General features: G+C 54.5%; 9 protein-coding genes across 9 annotated transcripts; 5 read left to right on the top strand and 4 right to left on the bottom strand.

The window, feature by feature from the left end:
- Positions 1 to 226: 226 nt before the first annotated feature.
- On the top strand, positions 227 to 1765 carry COX15_2 (Cytochrome c oxidase assembly protein cox15; the record flags this gene model as incomplete). The annotated part of the gene is made up of 1 exon (XM_064804905.1): positions 227 to 1765. One exon carries the CDS (start codon positions 227 to 229, stop codon positions 1763 to 1765), a length of 1539 nt encoding a protein of 512 aa, XP_064656747.1.
- A 306-nt stretch (positions 1766 to 2071) lies between these two features.
- REI1 (pre-60S factor rei1) lies at positions 2072 to 3745 on the top strand (the record flags this gene model as incomplete). The annotated part of the gene is made up of 1 exon (XM_064804904.1): positions 2072 to 3745. The coding sequence occupies one exon, from the start codon at positions 2072 to 2074 to the stop codon at positions 3743 to 3745; it is 1674 nt and encodes a 557-aa protein (XP_064656746.1).
- A 318-nt stretch (positions 3746 to 4063) lies between these two features.
- Positions 4064 to 5237, top strand: LTR77_007666 (uncharacterized protein; the record flags this gene model as incomplete). Its single annotated transcript, XM_064804903.1, has 3 exons — positions 4064 to 4184; positions 4283 to 4444; positions 4513 to 5237. The coding sequence occupies 3 exons, from the start codon at positions 4064 to 4066 to the stop codon at positions 5235 to 5237; spliced, it is 1008 nt and encodes a 335-aa protein (XP_064656745.1).
- A 909-nt stretch (positions 5238 to 6146) lies between these two features.
- Positions 6147 to 7812, bottom strand: LTR77_007665 (uncharacterized protein; the record flags this gene model as incomplete). The annotated part of the gene is made up of 3 exons (XM_064804902.1): positions 6147 to 6806; positions 6871 to 7603; positions 7655 to 7812. 3 exons carry the CDS (start codon positions 7810 to 7812, stop codon positions 6147 to 6149), a joined length of 1551 nt encoding a protein of 516 aa, XP_064656744.1.
- Positions 7813 to 9592: 1780 nt separating this feature from the next.
- Positions 9593 to 10529, bottom strand: LTR77_007664 (uncharacterized protein; the record flags this gene model as incomplete). Its single annotated transcript, XM_064804901.1, has 3 exons — positions 9593 to 9854; positions 9909 to 10139; positions 10273 to 10529. 3 exons carry the CDS (start codon positions 10527 to 10529, stop codon positions 9593 to 9595), a joined length of 750 nt encoding a protein of 249 aa, XP_064656743.1.
- Positions 10530 to 11162: 633 nt separating this feature from the next.
- LTR77_007663 (uncharacterized protein) lies at positions 11163 to 12692 on the bottom strand (the record flags this gene model as incomplete). The annotated part of the gene is made up of 1 exon (XM_064804900.1): positions 11163 to 12692. The coding sequence occupies one exon, from the start codon at positions 12690 to 12692 to the stop codon at positions 11163 to 11165; it is 1530 nt and encodes a 509-aa protein (XP_064656742.1).
- A 1754-nt stretch (positions 12693 to 14446) lies between these two features.
- LTR77_007662 (uncharacterized protein) lies at positions 14447 to 15436 on the bottom strand (the record flags this gene model as incomplete). The annotated part of the gene is made up of 2 exons (XM_064804899.1): positions 14447 to 14944; positions 15284 to 15436. The coding sequence occupies 2 exons, from the start codon at positions 15434 to 15436 to the stop codon at positions 14447 to 14449; spliced, it is 651 nt and encodes a 216-aa protein (XP_064656741.1).
- Positions 15437 to 16327: 891 nt separating this feature from the next.
- On the top strand, positions 16328 to 18016 carry LTR77_007661 (uncharacterized protein; the record flags this gene model as incomplete). Its single annotated transcript, XM_064804898.1, has 6 exons — positions 16328 to 16633; positions 16690 to 16772; positions 16826 to 16851; positions 16916 to 16933; positions 16986 to 17574; positions 17638 to 18016. 6 exons carry the CDS (start codon positions 16328 to 16330, stop codon positions 18014 to 18016), a joined length of 1401 nt encoding a protein of 466 aa, XP_064656740.1.
- Positions 18017 to 18461: 445 nt separating this feature from the next.
- Positions 18462 to 20319, top strand: LTR77_007660 (uncharacterized protein; the record flags this gene model as incomplete). The annotated part of the gene is made up of 2 exons (XM_064804897.1): positions 18462 to 18721; positions 18777 to 20319. 2 exons carry the CDS (start codon positions 18462 to 18464, stop codon positions 20317 to 20319), a joined length of 1803 nt encoding a protein of 600 aa, XP_064656739.1.
- Positions 20320 to 20566: the final 247 nt, after the last annotated feature.

Raw genomic sequence — 20566 nt, 5'->3', positions numbered from 1 at the left:
GTGCCATCTCCGTACGAGAACGTCTTGTGATTAGAACACGATGGGCCTAGATCTCTTCGTATGTGCAAGTTGCAGTGTACATGTAGTCGCAACATGGGTTGAAGATGTGACGTCGGCTCGCTGACTAACCAGCTAACCAAATTTGATTAGCAGCCGTTCTGAGAGTCGATGACTTTCACATGTGATTATATGTTCTAAGTGCTACTCTTCGCTCGACCAGCAAGCAATGGCATCGCCCTTCACCATCTCGCCATTGCGATCCCGACTCGTACTAAAGGCAAGCAGCCTCATCTCCCAAGATGCCTTCGTCTGCCGTCGATGCCTCCACCAGCAGGCGAAGGCGAACACCCGCTCGACATCGACGAAACGATCGCCTTTCCTAGACGCCTTCAAACAAGCACGGCAACCGCAGCTACGGCATCAGTCTTCCGCCGCATCTCCATCATCGCAAAGCGCCACCTCTCCCCTTGGCGCGCTGTCCCAGCGCATCACTCAGTCCTCTTCAAGCTCAAGGGGACATTCCGCCTCAGGCTCCTCCTTCCCGGACGTATCAAGCAAGAGCGTCGCCTACTTCCTTCTGGCATCAGCCACCAGCGTCTTCGGCATCGTCGTCTTTGGTGGATTGACTCGCCTCACCGAATCCGGACTCAGCATCACCGAATGGCGTCCGGTTACTGGCTCTCTACCACCCCGGGATGAGACAGCATGGGAGGAGGAATTCGCACGTTATAAGCTCAGTCCGGAGTTCAGGATGCTGAACTCTCGCATGGGGTTGGAGGATTTCAAGCAGATATATTGGATGGAGTGGACACATCGGCTTTGGGGGAGAGTGGTAGGAGTGACATTTCTGGTGCCGACTCTGTATTTCGTGCTGCGGAGACGGGTGAGTAGAGGGATGGCGGGGAGGTTATTGGCAATATGCGGTTTGATTGGGTTTCAGGGAGCTCTGGGCTGGTGGATGGTAAAGAGTGGGCTAAAGGATGATCTCTTCGACAAGGGGCAGCAGCCAAGAGTCAGCCAATACAGGTTGGCCGCACACTTGGGGACGGCATTCCTGGCCTACCTGGCTATGGTATGGAACGGGCTGGCGATTTTGAAGGAGCATCGACTTGTCAGAAACCCTGCAGAAGGCAGCAAGTTGCTCCAGCAGCTTCAGCGTCCCGAGTTGAGGTCGTTCAAGCGTGCGGTTGCCGCGCTGAGCGTGCTAACCTTCGTGACCGCCATGTCTGGTGCTCTGGTGGCCGGACTGGACGCGGGCTTGATATACAACGACTTCCCCTGGATGGGCCAAGGTCTCTTACCACCAAAGCGAGAGATGTTTGATCCGTTTTACTCTCACACTCCGGATCAAAAGGATCTGGTGTGGCGAAACATGCTCGAGAACCCTGTCCTTGTCCAACTAGACCACCGGATTCTGGCCACTACCACCTTTACAGCGATCGTTGCACTTTGGGCATACTCTCGCTTCAATCCTCGTGTACGAGCGACGATGCCGAAATCGGCGAGCAAGGGCATGCTAGGAGTGGTGCATCTGGTCAGCTTGCAGGTTGTGCTAGGGATAAGCACACTTTGGTATCTGGTCCCAACACCTGTGGCTGCCGCCCACCAAGCAGGGGCATTGGCGCTACTAACAGGCGTCACGCTGCTTGCGAGTAGAGTGAGGGTTTCGAAGAGGAGTCTCATGCTTGTGCAAAAGGCGCTGGAGCGGCAGGCCAAGGTGAAGGGTTCGGGGACGATGCAGAAGCATTGGTCACCCGTAGTATAGCTCAGTGTAGATATGTACGATACCACTCTACTTCTTCCAGCTACCGACCTGTGTCATCGGCCTGTTTGGATCTTGCACGTACATTCTCACATTCCGTTCCTTCCCAAAGCGGCAATGTGGCAATTCTTCTCGGTGAAACCATTTCGCCGGCGCCTTCGTCATTTCCACTGACAAACTTCACGTTCTTCCAGCCGCTCATGACTCTGCGATTCCACGACCTTCACTCCTGCCTCTTCTAATATTGAGGTAGCTGCACAAAATTCTCTACTCTTCGCGCACCCCCACAGAATCGCACACAACAGCATCATGGCGACCATGACACAACCAGCCGCCGCAAATGGCTCCCAACAACCCCTCTATACCTGCAACACATGCGGAGTGGCCTTCCGGACTGGCGAATTGCAGAGAACACACATGCAATCGGACTGGCACCGGTACAATCTCAAGCGCCGTGTTGCACAGCTACCCCCTCTCACGGCAGAAGCGTTCTCAGAAAGAGTTATCGCGAATAAGGCGACGGCTGCTGCGACGGCGGCAAGAGCAAGATTCGAGAAAAGATGCGAGGCTTGTGAGAAGACGTTCTACTCTGAAGGAGCCCACTCGAACCATCTCGGGAGTCAGAAGCACCGGATATTGGCGGCGAGATGGAACGCGGGAGGGACCGGCACAGAGACTGAAAGTCTGGTCGACTCAACATTCTCGCTTGGCGAGCCTATGGAGGCGCAGAGCACGACGACGGAGAGTACTGTAAATGGTGAGGCAAACGGCGTCGTGGATGAGGATGCTGAGGAGGAGTTTGAGAATGTGGTGGACAAGATTCGGACCACTGGTTTAGAGGACGCATCACCACAAGATCCGCTTTCGGCACGACCTGGACGCCCGACGCCTACCACTGCACAGGTTGAGCGCGATCATCCAATGTCGCCGGAGAAGACCATGGATGGAGAAGAGTACGACCATAAGGCGGATGTTAAACAGTGTCTGTTCTGCAACTACGACTCGCCGACCCTTGACCTCAACATCAATCACATGGGAAAACAGCATGGCTTCTTCATACCAGAGCGAGAGTTCTTGGTGGACTTGGAGGGATTAGTCAATTATCTTTCGGAGACTATCCAGGTGCTAAACACATGTTTGTTCTGTCACAAGACACTGCATTCCGCGCACGGCATCCAGACCCATATGCGAGATAGAGGACACTGCATGATCGCATATGCGACAGAAGACGAGCAGATGGATGTGGGCGAGTTCTACGACTTCCGGTCAACTTACAGTGACGAAGAGATCGAGGAGGAAGATGAAGAGGTTGATGGCGGCGTGAAGCTCGGAGTCAAGCGAGCAACCAAGACTACGGTGCAGAACGGTGATGGCCAAGATGTGGACATGGACGGAGATGAGGAAGGTTGGGAAAGCGACAGCACCTTATCATCTGTGCCGACCGATGAAATCACTTCTGTGCCCATTGAGAACAAGGACCACAAGTACGCCAAACTTGACCTCCACCGCCATCACTCGCACAGCGATCCGCGGCCGCATAAGAACACCGACGGCTTCCACTCGCACGCCCACCACACGCCCACTGCAGTCTACCATGACGACTACGAGCTGCATTTGCCATCCGGACGTACCGCTGGCCACAGAGCTCTACGCACCTACTACCGCCAAAACCTTCGCAACTACCCCACGCCCGAAGAGCGAGAGCAGCAGCGCCTTCTCACCGAGTCAGACGAGCGACACGTCTCTGATGATGAGAACGACGCTGCAAGCGAAACGACCGAGACTGGTCGCGGACGGCAAGTTGTCACTCGCGCTAACGGCGGCCTGGGCATGATCGGCGTCAGCGACGCGAAGAAGCGAGAGGTGCGCGCGGTGGAGAAGAGGGATCAGAAGCGTGCCCAGCGTGCGGAGAACAGGTATCGCGCAGGCAATGAGCGGAGGCACAACTTCCAGAAGCACTTCCGGGACCCATTGCTGCAGTAGAAGCGCTGCTGCGAAAATGGGGAAGGTTTGTATTGCTGCGAGCGTTCGATATCTGCTTGCTTCGGTCTTTGGAAGCTGACCGATCGAGCGCGCAAATAGCAGAGCAATATCATGATTACAGCAAGACAGTGGAAGAAACCCTACATTCTCTGATGACAGAGACGCACGAAAGGACTGACTACAAGTGATACAGCATATCCTCCGTGCTGTGTATCGCCTTACAACCGGTCCTAAATCAATCGTGAATGAGGAGGGTCTGACGCTGCATCTTCGAGACGACCACGGATGCAGTGATTGAATACCTTCTTACACTCAAGAATGCCGTTCCAGACGGCTCAGTTGCTGTTGTGTGACGATCAGCACGTCGCACAAGGCAGCAAACAATGTCGACATATGGCATACTTTCGAGTCTGCTGGAACGTTGAGCAAACGTTTTATCGTGAGTTATACGCGAGGCTGCCCGACTCAGTCTTTTCAACGACTCATCTCGGGTTCTTACTTGCTTGTGATCAACCTATACTCACATGAATCCCTTAGAATTCTTCACTCTAATGTCAAGCTCTTCCGACATCAAGCCTTTCCGCATGGTCGCGGAGGCCAGAGGAGGCACTTTCACGTTCCGAAAGCCCGCATCCTCTACTCCTAATGAGATCGATGAGAACAATCACACCCATGTCGATCTCATTGGAACATACCACTGTACGTCGGCAGAGTCTGCCGTACATTTTTTGGGCGATGCGCTGATCCGTTCTACGCTACACACACAGGCAACACCTGCGTGGCCATATACTTCCCCATCGACCAGCGACGCTGCTTTATGATGCACTGCAATGCGTGGACTCGCTACTCCGAACCTACCAACTATGCAGAGCCCGAGGCTGGCGAGGAGCTCAAACGTGAGATTATGAAGAAGCTTCAGCAGGAAGCCAAAGAAAACGACTGGGACCCGACACTCGAGGGCTTCGCTGAGGTCGTCTATGCGGCGTGTCCCAAGTACAAAGTCGACTATGAGGGCGACATGGTCAAGACAGGTGGGTACTATGCCGTGGAAGCCGTGCGAGAGTTCTTGAAAAATCAAGCAGACGCTGTTGACAGGAACGCCAGCCAATTTACAGCATTGGTGGAGAAGGCCAATACCATCCGCCACCAAGCAAACGGGTTCATGGTGCACACTGATCTCCAGGGGTTTGTCGTGCACCACGCTAGTAGGAAGATGGTTGCGACCTTCAAGGCGAACCAGGAAGGCCTTTACCACCGCCGAAGCCCTGCTGATTTAGGCCTTTATCGACCGGTGACCGTCCTCGGCCTTGAGATTTGCAAGTGGTCAATTTGCGTCGACGATCAAGAAGCCATTGTCTTGGAGCAGATGTTCCGCGCGAAGCAGAAGGGCGTGAAGCTCACTGAAGAAGATATGGAGGAACTGGAGATCAATCGCTTGCGCGCTGGTCCTGAGAGGTCCTCTCCTGGGCCGGAGGAATTGAGTTCAAGGTGAGGATGTTTCGTGTTCGTGGAGTACCTTTCGTTCGACTGGTACGATGCTGATCTACTCGACAGCTATGACCCGATACTGCCTCAACCCGAATCAGCATCTGCATTCTATCATACTCAGTCCACACCAGCCTGTTCAACACGAGTGGTCACCAACGCTTGCACGGCGCTCTCCGACACCTGCTTCCTCGGCGTAAGCGGCCAAACCGACTGGTCTGACGAGTCTTCCTGTGACGCTTCCCACTGCGATCGCCCCCATTTTTGCAAGCCGTTCTGGCGAGGAGCGAGTACGGGCTTGCTGACTGGCTGTCCCTTCGGCGAAGAAAGGGTTCAACACCTATACCCCATCTCTCGTCGGACTGTGTGGCATGGGAGGCCGAACTGCCCACATGAATTCCCTGGCTCCGGCCGCAGCGGTGTTTGTATATCGATCCCTGGTCAGCCGCGATGTCCGTACGGGCACGAGTATAAGGATGTACGGATGATTCTGTCAGGGTGAAAGACCTTGTAAGTGGCAAGGCTAGGTGTCACCTGATTTCTGGCAGAAGTGGTCCTATTCCTGCATCTCCAGCTTAACTCCTCTCCAAATGGTCTCCAAATAATCCACTGCTACATGCTGTCAAGTTGAGGCAAGCAATGCCAAGACGAGGCAGATAGCATCTGCTGTTTACGAGGCAAGCAGACGTCGACTGGCCTGCAGCACTGGATGACAAGATGGAACGACGTCAAGATTGACGATGTCGCACATCGACAGAGAATACCGAAGATGCGTAGCAGAAAACTGGTTGCGTATATACATATGTCAAGCAGAACCAGTTGGTATCATCCATTCTCTCCTTGTCAAACATGATCTCGTTAAATTCGTCTCAAACCCTGCTTCGCATCTGGACGATTCCAATAGCACAACCATCGCCTAGTACTTCCCCGAAGGCGGCGCCTCCACCAAACTCGCCCGCCTGGTCATCTCCGACTGGTCGTAGTTGATGCCGCCAGTAACACCTTTCACCGTAACAGCACCAACACTTCCCCGTCGAATCTCGTCCTGCGCGACAACAGACAGCCTCTTCTCATCGTAGTGCGTAGTCGTGAGAGCGCCGCCAACAGCACCGCCTTCGAGAGAGGTAGCGACGATGTTCTCGCCCTTGACGCGCAGGATGTGGAAGCCGTGGCTGGCCCAGGAGTAGGAGACGTAGCAGAGCACGACGACGAACCCGACGAGCGGGACGACGTAGGAGATGCGGGTGTTCACTGAGTCGGCGATGGCGCCTTGGATCGGGGGGAAGACAGCACCGCCGCTGACGCCCATGACCAAGATACCGGCACCACGGCGAGTGTGGCGGCCGAGGTTTGCCGTGCCCAAGGTGAAGAGAGCCGGGTACATAGGCGCCATGAAGAAGAAAATGATGATCAAACACGCCACGGCGGAAGTCCCAGACCCGGCGGAGACGTAGGCGGTGAAGGCGATGGCGCCGCAAGCATAGACGACGAGGATGAAGTTGCTCTCGAAGAAGCAGGCAAGACCGGTGGCGATGAAGCGAGCAACTGTGAAGGTGATCAAGCCGTAGGAGAGCATCTAAGCGACTCAGTCAGCATGCGGAACGCTAGAACAGCTCTCGGGATGGCTGGAGATAACTTACCTGTGAGGCCTGAGCATCTGTGAAGCTGGCGTTCTCCGTAGCGTAGTTGATGAAGAATGAGGCTGTCGTGACTTGAGCGCCCACGTAGCAGAACTGGGCGATGAAACCCCCGATCATATTGTACTGCTTGTATAGGGGTGCGTCGCCGATGACATTGCCGTACTGATCGACGCCAAGCTCCAGCGTGTTCTCGGTGACGACAGATCCGCGACGAACAGCTGCTTCCTGGATCTCCGGTAGCTTCGCAAAGAAGAACATAACACCGACCGCTGCACCGGCGCATGCGACTGCGAGGTAGACATATTGGACGTTGACCAGGGAGCCTTCGCCGGACCCGGAGAAGAAGGCCTTGGATGCTATGAGCGGGCCGACGAACGAGGCAACACCGTTCCAGGATTGACAGAACTGCAGACGTGCCGAAGCCGTTGCTGGATCACCAATGACCACAGCGTAGGAGTTGGCGGAAGTCTCGAGGGTCGCAAGGCCGCAGGCGATGACGAAAGTGCAGACCAGGAAACCACCGAACGCGGCCGTCTTGTTTGACTCGGTGGTGAAATGCGCAACCGGCCAGAAGAAGACGGCGCCAAGCGAGTATAGACTGAGGCCCATGAGGATTGTGAACTTGTATCCCTTGCGCTTCATGACTTCAGCTGCGACTGGCGAGAAGCAGAGGTAACCACCGCCAAAGTACATGACTTGGAGACCGGTAGACTCGAGCCGAGTGATGTCGAGACTGTTGTAGCATCGTTAGCATTGTCGTGTAGTCGGGGCCATTAGAACTTACACAGTCTGGAAATGCTTATTGAGCACATCCAGAAGACCGTACGAGAAACCCCATAGGAAGAACAGCGAGATGACGAGGGAGAGTGGGAAGATGAGCTTCTTCCCCGTGAGGAAGCCTCCCTCAACGGGGGCTGTGTTGATTGGTACGCCGCCGCCCATGTTGGTTGCCTGCGCTGGTGCTGATGAGTTGGAGAGCGGTGGTTGCTAGGATTGTTGCGAGGTCCTGGTGAAGCGGAGTACTGCGGATGCGATGATCTTATACCAGATGACTGCTGGCAGATAACTCGGCTCCGTTGTCTGATTGATCGCGAGAGTTCGTAGAAATGAGGGGAGCCACAGACGAACGATGCTGTAGCGGAGGAAGCGCTGCTCGATATGGAATGATTGCCGAGATGGTGATTGCTGTTGATGGTCCTTCTGGCAGTAGGGTGCAGATCTTGTACTTATACATTGCTTCCACAAGCGAAGATAAAACTTACACCGTGCATCTGAGTGTTGGCGCGAAGGGCTTCTCACCGATGTGTGTCGAGATGAGGTCTGGACGAGCTCAGGTGGTGAGAGTTGACGCCATCAAGCAGGAGGGTTCGGCCCTACTGCCAATAGGCTTCGATCACATGCACATCTCGTTAGTCGGTCCGCGCCATCTAGCGATTTGCCTCACGATGAGCGCCACGGGGCAGGGGCCGGGGTGCTGGCGTTGATGAGTTGATATGTCGTCGGCGTTTGATGGGGCAAGATGGGGCTCCACGCTGGACCATGCGGCTCTCATCTGGGCCTGGCCGTGGAGAACATTCTTCCACCCCGGTGGACCAGATCTGGGGATTGCTGGAGAGCCTGGTACTTGCGCACAGCGAAAGTCTGTCGCTGTCGTGCTCCATGTGCGGATCAACACTCGCTAGCAGGACCACTTCTCACACCAGATGATGTGATGGGTCTTCCAGATCGACGCAGTGCCGAGTTCTGCTGCACGACTCCGTATGCCCGGACCCGGACCCGGCTCCTCAAGGTGTCTGCTTGTGCCACCTGACCGATGCGGTGATGGAGCGGGCATAGAGATCGGCGGTAATAGAAGGCATAGTTTGGCGGCTTGCCGACCAGCGCTCATGCGTACCCCGGCATCGGTGAGCTGTCACGGCGCTGGAAACGCAGTCACCACAGTGGTGGTATCAGGTGAGGACAATTTTCGACGCGCCAAGCGGTGGAGTCGTTCTAGACTTGTTCTCGAAGACTGCCCAAGCTGGTAAGCGTGTCCAGGAAGTATTCGGCCCTTTTCGTCTCATCGAATCATCGAGATGATCTTCCCAACCTACTGTCGCCCCAGTGCCCCCACAATGGGTTGTTTGCTAGTGAGTTTTTGTTAGCTGCAGTGCGAGAATCTACATCCGTCAAAGCCTGCACTCTCCAGCCACTGGGATGCGTCGAGATCGGCTGGGATGACCAGCAAGTGCATCTTGGCGCACACAAAGTTGCCACTACCGGTAATGTCGAGTGGTCAGTCGCCGCATGCTGTCGGACGTGGGCAAGGCTCCGGCAATGGGACTTAGCTCAGCCCTACTAGGCGAGCCGAAGCTTCAAGTGTCCGAGCGTGAGCGAGGCGCTCAACGATGGGTATCGACGGACTATGGCATCTGTTCGTAGACACGAGAGCCTTGCCAACGAGAAGCCACGGCGTCGTCCAGATCGCAGTAGCGGCCCCAGACGGGTGGGAGGCAGCGAGGACGACCGAACGATCACCGCGTCTTTGCTGGAGTGAGCTTGTTGTGTAATGGCAGTCCCCGAAGACGCATTTCCAGCGAGACCATCCAGTCGAACTCGAACGACTTCAAGAAGGAACATTTGTTGCTAGCGATATCCGCGCAAAAGTCGATGCGGACGCAGAAGATGAAAACGAGGCTGTGGCTCAAGCGCTTAGATCAAGTCTGGAAAATGGCTCCAGAACCTACGCATCTCTGTACATCTTTCCAAGCTGCGTCAACTTTCCTTCATCATCCAGCATTCTCGCCCACTTCCCAACAGTCCCCGTATCCCTCATCGGGCCAAACCACGCATACCGCTCGACCCAGTCCAAAGTATCGAGATACTTGACGCTGTCTCTGGCGAAGCTCTCTACATGATCTCGAGGCAACGGGTTGTCGATCTGCCAGTTCGTACAAGCGAACTCAGTGATCCATGCAGGCTTGTTCGGGCCCAGTTGGTGGTATCTGGTACAGCGTAAGCACATCTCCACGACCACCAAATAGCAGCTTTAATCTCACGTTGACCAGATGTAGTCATAGAACTGCCCAAGCGTCTCGCCGTACCAATGGAAGCAGTAAAAATCGATATCACTGCCGCCATCGCGGATCCTCCGCAGAAAGTCCTGAAGCCAGGCCACACCTTGGGGAGCGGACGAGATGCCAGGACTACCGCAGCGTATCCCAGCCTTCCGCAGCGGCTCCATGTGTTGAAGCCAGTTTGACACGGCAAGCTCAACGGGCATGTTGGACCTAGTGTGATGGGCAGAAGGGTCAGCGAACGTCTCGACAGTTGAGGCCAAAATGGAGGTGCCTCGGAGCACTGCTTGGTCCTGGGACATTGGAGGCGTCTCGGAGAACCCTTCCACACAAAAGTTCGACTTACTGGTCGGGTAGTTCTGGTTCATTGAACCCGAGAACACGTGTGGCATCCACTTGCTTCACTTTCGACTGCAGCTGGTCCATGCCGGCGTTGTTCCATTGCATGGGCACGAACTCGAGAGTCTTTGAGTCTGGGGTTGGATTGGGAGACCAGTTGTAGAGCCACGATACCTTGGAGCCGGGCTTGGTGAAGGGGAAGACTTGGTCTTGCTTGTGATTGTTTGTGGGCCAACAGAGCCCTCTTTTAGGCTTTGGTGCCATGTCGTTGATAACTGATTGGGCGTGGTGATAGGCCGTGGGTGTTTGCTTTGTTGTACGAGTGGTATCCGTTCTTGCTCGTCTCGTTGCACTCGCCTTTCAAGCACTCGTGGCACTGATGGATCACGTCGATAAGTGCGGATATGTAGCAGAAATGGAACGTCTGTACAATACTTGGAAGCTGGTGCGGCCGACATGGAAAAGTGGATCAGCGTCAAGGCGCCTTCTCCCAAAACAAGGTGCCGAGTGAACCTTCCAGGTTCCTTGCCATCGTCAATCGTCAAGTCCGAGACTCAGGTTTCCTTCCAAAACGCGCAGCTTCATGCGAAGAGCCTTACAGGTGATGGTATCAGTCGAAACATGAAAGCCCACGGGAAGCGGCTGAGAAGCAGTCACGTCGAAAGGCTGCGGGCCGCTGGTACACTGGAAGCCGAGTCGCAGTGGTTTGATCTGCATTGAGTACGCGACATGAAGACGTTCAGGACGATCATGGTAGCATTGATTGACACTCAATGGTAGTCTACTAGTATCTTTTTTTTAATGCGTATCGCGTTTCTCATGCTCATTATGTGCAATGCTCTCCCCCAGAACGCCGAACACCTCGCTAAGCATGTAGAGCACAAATCCAGCTTCTCATCACCACATCGCACTTCCCTTCTTCCTCAACCGCTCCGCTTGCGCCCCATCGTCACTCGCACTCCTCAAGCCAAAGAAACTCTTCTTCTTCGCCGGCCTCTGGCTCGGCACACCCAGCGAGCTGCTGTTGTTCGCTCCACTCATCATCACCGAACTCGAGCTCGCGCTTGGCTGTGTGTACAGTCCGTTGCTCCCCATTGTCGGCCGAGCAGGCATCTGAGGTGGCCGCGCGCTCGTCCGCGAACTCGAGGAATTAGCCGGAGGTCGCTGCGGTTGCTGCTGCGAATTAGGGAGTGGTTTCACGCCATACAGTTTCCGCAGCCGGTCGGTCTCGCGATCAATCTCAACTTGCTTCTTCTGGGCTGCTTTTGCTTCTTCGTCGACCATGCGTTGAAGGCGACGGCGTTCGGCTTCGTCTTCGCGTTCTCGTTGCTTGCGACGAGCGGCAGCGGCGCGAGCTTCAGCTTCTTGCTCGGCTCTCTGTTCCGCCTTGAGGCGAGCGGTCTCAGCGTCGAGCTCCCATTGTGCGCGAAGATCTGCCATTGGTGGTGGTTGATTAGAGGGCTGGCGGGAGTGAGGCGGAGTTGTTTGCAGCCGTGGCAGTGAGGTCCGTTTGGCTTCGTTAGGTGTTTGTTGCGGTACGCTGTTTTTGGGCGGCTGAGAATGAAGAGCATTTGGAGGGACAGCGGCTGCCTGAGCAGTCCTTGGGTTCGACAATTTTCTGCCGCCTGAGCTCAACTTCCTCGCACCCATGTCGGAGATATTGAAGAGCTCCGGAAGCTGGTCCTTGGAAGAGAAGTACAGGTCCCGGATGACAACCGCGCTCAAAAGCAACGTCACCTCCAAACCCTTCGGATCTTCCAGCCCTATCCTCGCAAGGTTGGGCTCGTAGATCGTCAACTCGCGCATGCTCCGCCACAATGCTATCGCAATATCTGGATCCCTCTTCGACTTCTTGCTTTTGACATCCGTACTCTTGCCCGTCATGTAGCACGTCAAATCCTTGTTCAGCTTGCTCTCCTTCCTCCAGACAAAGTTGATTCTTGGTGTGATGTTCAAGCTCGCTGGATCTGACTGTCCATGGTCCAAAGTACTGCTACTCGGCGTCCGAAATGCAGTCTCGGGTAAGCTGAACTCGTAGCTGTCGCTGCCAAAAGTAGAGCTCTTGATGCTCACGCGGATCTGCTGGTCTGGTTCGTACAATTGCACCGCAAACTCCGTCGGTATGATGGGCTGAGGAGGCGGAGCTACACCACCCTGTCGCCGCGCTTCTTCGGCGGAGAGGGTAGGTTGCGTCCATCCCGGCCGGGCTAGGACCTCACCAAAGAGGACTTCGGGGTTGTAGGCGTCGAACAACGCTGCTCCATAGCAATTCTTGTGTGCTGGCGATGGAGATGCCGGGTCGGCGTGCTGGAGGGAGTATGAGGGCACAGGGTCGTTGCCATGCTGAGCCAAGTAGAAGTCACGGTGGTGCTTGACACCGGTCGAGGATGGCTTGAGGATGAAGGCGGGCAGGTTTTCGTCGAGCATCGTTGCGGGTTGTAGGTCGTTGATGTAGAGAAAGCGCTAGGGCAGAAGTTGATAGGGTCGATGGAGCATCACGGGAACGCGTTGGTCTCGAACCGCACAAGGCTTGACATATATGTGCATGTTCAAGGCTACAAGGCTATGTCTCGCATATATCGCATGATGAGGCTGTGTGATTCGTGGTCGAGTGACGCAGCAGGCCCGAAATAGAGCACGGGATCTACGTGCCGCTCCCGCCTCTACAATGCTAAAAGTCTTTGCGAACCACACTTTCCAGTTTGTCCTGGAATCAGCTTGTTGGAATATCGTCTGACCTGTACTTCGGCCACACTCGCCTCTGAACACAGAACTCACTCTGTTGTTACGTGTTGCAGCTGAGCGAGCGAGATGTCTGACAGGTCTAAAGAACCGTACCCCGGAACCAACCATCCTTTCAACATTTGGCGTCCCAATGCTTCAACCTTCCCGCAGGGCGTCGCAATGGCTTACGCAATGGCAACACTCTGCCACTGAGGTCCACCGACGAGTGCGGTCAAAAATTGAGCTTGATCGTTTGTCAGCTTGACATAGGCTATGAGCTCGAAGAGGTCAAGGCACTGTGGCGTGTTCAAGCTGCGAGGTGCTCCTGTGTCGCGCTGGCGCAGGACAACAGCATGCAGACTGGGTACGCGAGTGCCTGCTGAATCATACTTCTCGAGAATTGCAATACTGGAGAACAATGTTGTGCGGAGAGCCAGGTGCTTGAGTTGCGCATGGAGCGGGCGGAGAAGCTCCGAGATCTCCAACGTGCATCTGGAATCATTCAAGCGGCGAAGGCGAAAACGCCCTTGAAAATCGTCGCCTAAGCACTGGCAACAGCATTGCGGTGTTGGTAGGCACTCCGGCGAGCCAAATGTTTTCCCAGACAGCTTTTGGCGTAGCGCTGATACTGTGGCTCGGAGTGTCTGCGTATATTTCGTGCTGTGCGAATCCAAAGTAGAGCCGGACACCAAAGTCGACTACAAGTGCCCGGATGACCACGACTTGCTTGAGGCTAGAGGCAATTCGTATATTGCGGTAGACTTGCGCCTGTAAGCGTCCACCCTCGCATCGCAGAGCAGCATCCCGATGATGTTGAAATGCGTATTGAACAGGCAACCGCCAGTTAGGTGCCCAGGAGAGAGTTCCAGATGAATATGGTCTCCTGGAAGCAGCGCAGGCCAAGAGTTGCACGATGGCGCCCTTCTCCACCATATGTACGACAAAGTCGATGTAAGTTCCGGTGACAGATCTATTGTAATTGACCTGGAACTGCTTAGCATCAGAGTCCTCCATGCTGAGCAACGCGTAAATGCGGTCACGATCATCGTAACATTTTGCCTCGTTGCACACTTGCAAGTATTCCAGTAGCCTACTTGCGTCAGGAGGGAGAGCGTCTCTGGTGAGAGTGGGTAACAACGTCGGCGGAGACAACGACGGGTACAATTGGAAGTTACAGTTGCGCAGTGCCTGCCGGAGGCCCAAGTATGGCAATATGAGGTTACCAAGGAGCATGTCGCACGACCTCTGCTTGCCGGCGACTTTACGGCTGGCATGGTAGATCTCTTGAACGGCCCAGAGGCGATGGAACCCTTGTTTCCGTAACAGAATCTCAGCGGCAGTCGAAGCTTGTGTAGCGCTTCCTCAGTCAATCTGGGCCTGTCTTCAATGGGTGGAACTCCACCATGGAATATCTCAACGGCTGCATCTTCATCTAGGCTCGAAAGCACTTCGCCAAGCTATACCATGAGTCCCAGGCAATTGGAGTAAATTTCATCCATCAGCATGACTTGGATAGCCCTCTCGGCCTGGTTGGATTGGTCAATACAGATGCCGTCCACCCACAGCGTAAGGGATGCTTGGGTCATCCATGCCTCCCGAATGCGCTTCAACCCAGCATGTAGACTGCTCGTGATATTGAGTGGAGTCCCATCGCAAAATATCACATGGTCAAGGTGCGAGCCATCGTCCGCGATATGTCCCCAGGCATACGACACGGCCAGGTACGGATGCGGATCGTTCACGGCAGTCAGCCGAAGCTGACATATGATAGGGTCTTCTGGGTCCGTTGTTGGGAGGATATCCAGTACGCGGATGTTGGCCCATGACTTCAGAGATGTATATTCGTATTCCCGAGCCGGGGCGTAAGTTTTCTCGTCCATACCGCCAGTGAATGCATAAAGCATACCCTCCCCATCATCGCTGCCCGATTCGAGAGAGTCAGCCTCACTGGGGTCCTAGTAATAGTCTTCCTCGGCGTCGACAGTGACATCTGAAAAGAAAGATGCCATGGCGTGCAATGAGATAAAGGCTTTGTGCTGATGTTGTCAAAGCAGCTGGAGTTGTAGAAACGAAGAATCAATTGCATGCTCACAGCCTCTCTGTAGAGAGGCGCAGCTTCTGAAGAGCTCTTGCTGAGGCCACTCACACATCGGTACCTGTCAGTCGCACATCTCATATATCACGCCACCACCACCACCACCTCGACGACTCTGAGGCTAGCGCTGTGCAGCAGCCTGACAGCACAACAAAGCTTTTCTGCAAGATCAACCATTGCGGCAACAGGGGATGCTAACCCAGGGCACCTCGGGCACCAGCGGTGCCGCCTGCTCAGTCGACATTGAGTAGAAACGGCAATCAGCCCAGCCAATTTTTGCGAAGGCCAATGGCATGTTTATGATGTTCTCAGAAGACTCAATCTGCGCATCGGGGAAATACATGTCTGCCATGATTCGAACAGTGAGCTTTCCTTGGATCGGTTACCGGGTTGAAAGCGAGTCCGAGTCTGTTGCAAGATCATCGTCATTTCCTCTTGCGTCTTCCCATCCGAGCCATCACGACGATATCTCTGTGCGAACTCACGATCAAGCAACCTGCCATTGATACGAAGCACTTTGCGTGCCGCTGGAGTCTTCCTTCGTCCACGACAACCGCCGGAACGGCTATTCCGCCGATGCTTCCACTTGCGCCTCCTTCCACAACAAGTATGGTCGACCACTGAAAGCTCTGCCGAAGCCCTTGGCACTCACTTCACCCGAGATTTGAGAGACCAAGCGTTGCGGCGCAAGCGAAGTGTCTTACTTTCCCCCATGTGGCAGCGTCGATGCGGGGAGACTTCTGGAGACGGGGAGTGGTTGTCTCCCATTCAGCCTCAAATCGACTAACCCTGATGATGGTTTAGGACAGATATGCAGGTACACGGCAAGACGGAGACAATAGCTTGGATAGCTCCACGTGGAGTCGCACAGTCCCACATTGGAGGGTGCCCAGAACATCGTGGGACGATTCTCGACGGTCTCACCGAGCACTGGAAAACGGCAGACGAGGACTGCAGCCCCTTGACGGTCACCCTATAATCGAGGATCTAGCAAGCAAAGGCTGACCAGGTATCGTCTCAAGTATGATTGCGAGCTTCAACCACCTCGGCCGGCTATTAACGTCATGCAAGCCACAATATTGAACCCCATCGACTCCATGCATATGGATAAACACGGGGATAAACTTGGAGATGTTCGGCTCGCCGGGGACCAGGAACTATAAGAGAATAGCCTAGCCAGACTGGCACAACCACCACCTTTCGACGCCCTTCGTACGCAGTCGTTCCGTCCGCCCTTTTCACCATGTTGACCAAGATCGCGGCCGCCGGCCTTGCGCTGGCTGCCTTCTCACGGGCCGCTACGGTTTCTGTTGACCCTCACACCGAATACCAGACCTACGACGGTACTGGCTGCTCGGAGGCTTTCCAGCGATCTCTTCTGGTGCACGAGCTCGCCGAAGACTCGCGAAATGAGGTGCTCGACTACCTCTTCACCGAGAAGGGAGCTGGTTTCACCATCCTTCGCAATGGTCTCGGTTCTTCGCCCAACCAACCGTTCGATTTGATGAAGAGCATTGCGCCTAAAGCTCCAGCTTCGAACGATAGTGAGGTAGGACCGTGCAGCAGGCTGGGGGTAATGGACTGAGTGTCTAATACGGAAAACAGCTCAACTACATCCCGCTCCCAAGGAACGATCAATACCAGGTCTGGCTTTCCAAGCAGGCAAAGGCCCGTGGCGTCAACTACATGTGAGCAGAACCCCTCCAAGGAGTTGCGTGAGACAATTGCTGACGGTTAGTAGCTATGCTGATGCATGGAGTGCTGATGGTGAGAATCCATGAGCGATGTCGTATCATGTTTTAGCCATTCGCTGACTCTTCCTTGCTGAAAGGTTATATGAAGACCAATGGTGAGTACACCAAGGTTATGCACATTGCCAGCAATGCTAATCAGCTATACAGACACTGATACCTACGGTGGCTACCTCTGCGGTGTCTACAACGCCACGTGCGAGAGCGGCGACTGGAGACAGGCGTACGCAGACAAGATCGTACATTACATTCAGGACTATGCCGACAAGGGCATCAAGATCGACTTCGTTGGCTTCTTGAACGAGCCCGATCTTTCCACCGCCTACGCCTCGATGCAGAGCAGCGGGCGCCAAGCCGCCGACTTCATCAAGGTTCTGGCTCCCACTCTCGAGGAGGCTGGACTTGACACTGAGATTGCTTGCTGCGATGGCAGTGGCTGGGAGCAGCAGAGGGAGCGGCTGACGGGCATCCAGCGCTTCCACCAAGCCAAGAACCTTGGGCTGGTCACCAGCCACGGCTACAGCTCGTACCCAGGCGCACCATTCCAGACCAAACTCAGGACATGGCAGACTGAATGGAGTACGTTCGACGACCTCAACTACAAATGGTTCACCTCAGAGGGATTCCAGAGCGACGGTCTGACCTGGGCCAACAACATCCATAACCTCTTCGCTGTCAGCAACGTCACTGGACATTTGTACTGGTGGGGAGCGGCAGAGAAGAACAACACCAATGAAGGGTAAGTTCACATCCTCCTGACATTCGTAATTTCGCAGATCGGACAGCATACTGACGCCCTCAGCCTTATCTATATCAACACTACCACCAACGAAGTGAACCCGACCAAGAGAATGTGGGCTCATGCTCACTTCGGGAAGAAGTTCATTCGCGAGGGCGCTGTCCGTATCGACGCATCGAGCGGCTCTGCCTCTCTCAACGTGACAGCCTTTGCCAACACTGACGGTACCACGGCCGTTCAGGTCATTAACAACAGTGACGACGCTCAGCACGTGGCCCTCGACCTTCCAGACCTCAAAGGATGCTCTGTAGCGACCTACCTCACCAACGAGGACAACGACTTGACGGAAGGCACTGCAAACCTCGGCAAGGGAGGCAAGAAGGCGAAGGCCATGGTCCCAGGTCGCTCTCTCCTCAGCTTTTACGTCAGTGGAGGTCACTAGACGGCGGTATTGGGAAGGAAGGGTTGAACAAAATTCAGTGTTTGGAGGCCTATGTTTTCGATCAGAGGAGATTATACTGATAGAACACTTAATGTAGTGTTTGAATCTTGGACCTGAGAGTCTTGCACCACGCATACTAAGAACCGTGACAACGCAACTGCATGGCTTGGGGGGCTATGTAACCCTTTGAATCAATACCAATGGAAGCACTGTTCTGTTGCGCAGCAGTCTACCCGAAAGAGGGGAACGCAAAGCTCGTGGTCGAGACGACCCTCGGAAATCCGCAACCGACCACACCTCACCTCTCCTCTTAGACGATACTCATCAAGCAAGCTACAGCAGTAGCCCGGTGTCGCCTCGGCAATGCGGAGAACAACTGAATACAAAGGTTGGTGAACGTTTCTGCCCTCTCGCGCATCTCATTCAATAGTAATAATCGCTCAAAATGCCGGAGTTCAAAGCTCAGATTCCCAGCCATCGCGAGTTCAATGGTGGGGACCTCCTTGCTCAGACTCTCAAACATCTCGGCGTGGAGGTAGCGTTTGGACTACACGGTGGACATCTTGATGCTTTCCTTCTCGGTGCCGACGAGATTGGGATCAAGCTGGTCGACACCAGGCATGAGACTGTAGCTATTCAGGCAGCAGAAGGATATAGCAAAGTGTCAGGGAAGGTTGGCTGCAGCTTCGTCACTGCCAATAGCGGGTGAGCAGTGCAGACCGACGTGATTAGCATGCATCGGTACTGACTCTCTATACAGCTTCGCAAACAGCCTGGCTGGACTTGCAACAGCGTTCGCTGACAGATCACCCATTTTTGTCATCACATCATCTCCTCCGCTCCAAGATGCCGAAACCAACGCCCTACAAGGGTTCCACGACCAGGTCGTCATTGCTAAGCCGATCACGAAGTTCTGCCACCGGGTCACCAATGTTGAAGAGATCCCACGTCTGGTCTCGTACGGCTTCCGAGCAGCAAACACTGGCATCAAGGGACCTGTTCTGATCGACCTTCCCATCGACGTCCTTTTCACCCCACCACAGATGTCGAGGATTGCTTATGGTGCTGTGTCAGTTGCTCCTGCGTTCAACCCGGCGCCTGATCCAGCGGCGATTGACACATTAATCGAGGCGTGGAACAAGGCCAAACGTCCGGTTATTATCACCGGCACGGGCGCGGGAGGGACGGGCAAAGAGCTCACGAAGCTTGCCGAGACAACCCATACCCCATGCTTCTACTCTAACAAATACAGCTTTTCCATTCCACCGGACCATGAGTTGAGAGATGGAATGGCGACAAGGTTGGCCGCCTTTGCTGGCGGACCCCAACCCGACTTTGTGCTACTTCTTGCTGCCCGCACGGGCTTCTTGCTGGGCGGCCGAAGCGGTGCGATCATTCCCAATCAGAACTGCACACTTGCTCAAGTAGATCTCGACGGGTCCGAGATCGGTAAGAGCCATCCCATTGAGATCGGTATCGTGGCAGACGCGGGCTTGTTTTGTGAAGCACTCTTTGAGAAGAAATCAAAGCTGTCTGTCTCCCGAAATGAAGAATGGATCAGGGACTGCAAGGATCACAAATCTACAATGTCGAACTACGTCGACCAAGGCCAAGTCATGCCCGATGGCCAACTTCATCCATACTTGGCCCACGATGCGGTCATGCGGGCTCTACCAAAAGACAGCATCATAATCATCGATGGTGGAGAGGCAGGCCAGTGGTCTTGCATGACGCTCGAATCCGCCGAGCCTAAGATTGCGATGGTAGCGACAGGATACCTTGGCCATCTCGGGAATGGATGGGGGTATAGTCTGGGAGCAGCAGTCGCCGACCCAAGCAGACTAGTTGTTAACATGCACGGTGACGGATCTGCTGGCTTCCACATCCAAGAGCTTGACACCTTTGCTCGCTTTGGTCTCAACATCCTCACCATTGTAGCCAACAACTACGTATGGGGAATGTCTGGGAATGGTCAACACCTCTTGTTCGGTGACAAGATCAAATCCCGACCAGCGGTACAGCTGTCAAAGCAGTGCAGGTACGACGTGGTCGCACAAGGATTCGATTGTGCCGGCGAAATCGTTAGGGACTTTGACAAGATTAAACCAACAGTCGAGAAGATGTCCAAGAGTGGGAAACCTGGCTTGATCAACCTGATCGTCAGCTCGGATCCGATCACGCCAGCGACGAGGGGGATGGTGGGGATGAGTGATGATAAGAATGTGATTGTTGTACCTTATTATGACAACGTGCCCCGAGCGTACTACAAGGATAGCGGAAAGGTTGCGAATGGTCAGGCATAGCAGGTTCTGCAGTGGGCAAGCGTCCCAGATATTACGTTCATAGGAGCACATTGATCTGCGCTTGGAGTCGGGATGGTCACGTGCCACGAACGATTAGTCATGGACCTCACGCTCACTCTTTCCATACTGTCTATCGCCTGTCGCATCATGTAAAACAACCACGTCATCCAATGGAAAACCACACCGAACGGGCTGTTACAGAGGCTGCACCGGATCAGGTCTATCGGCGAAAGCGGCGCAAGGTCGC

The sequence above is a fragment of the Saxophila tyrrhenica genome, assembly GCF_035928015.1.
Source record: "Saxophila tyrrhenica strain CCFEE 5935 chromosome Unknown scaffold_12, whole genome shotgun sequence".
Taxonomy (NCBI): domain Eukaryota; kingdom Fungi; phylum Ascomycota; class Dothideomycetes; order Mycosphaerellales; family Extremaceae; genus Saxophila; species Saxophila tyrrhenica.
This window is presented reverse-complemented; position numbering and strand designations above follow the sequence as displayed.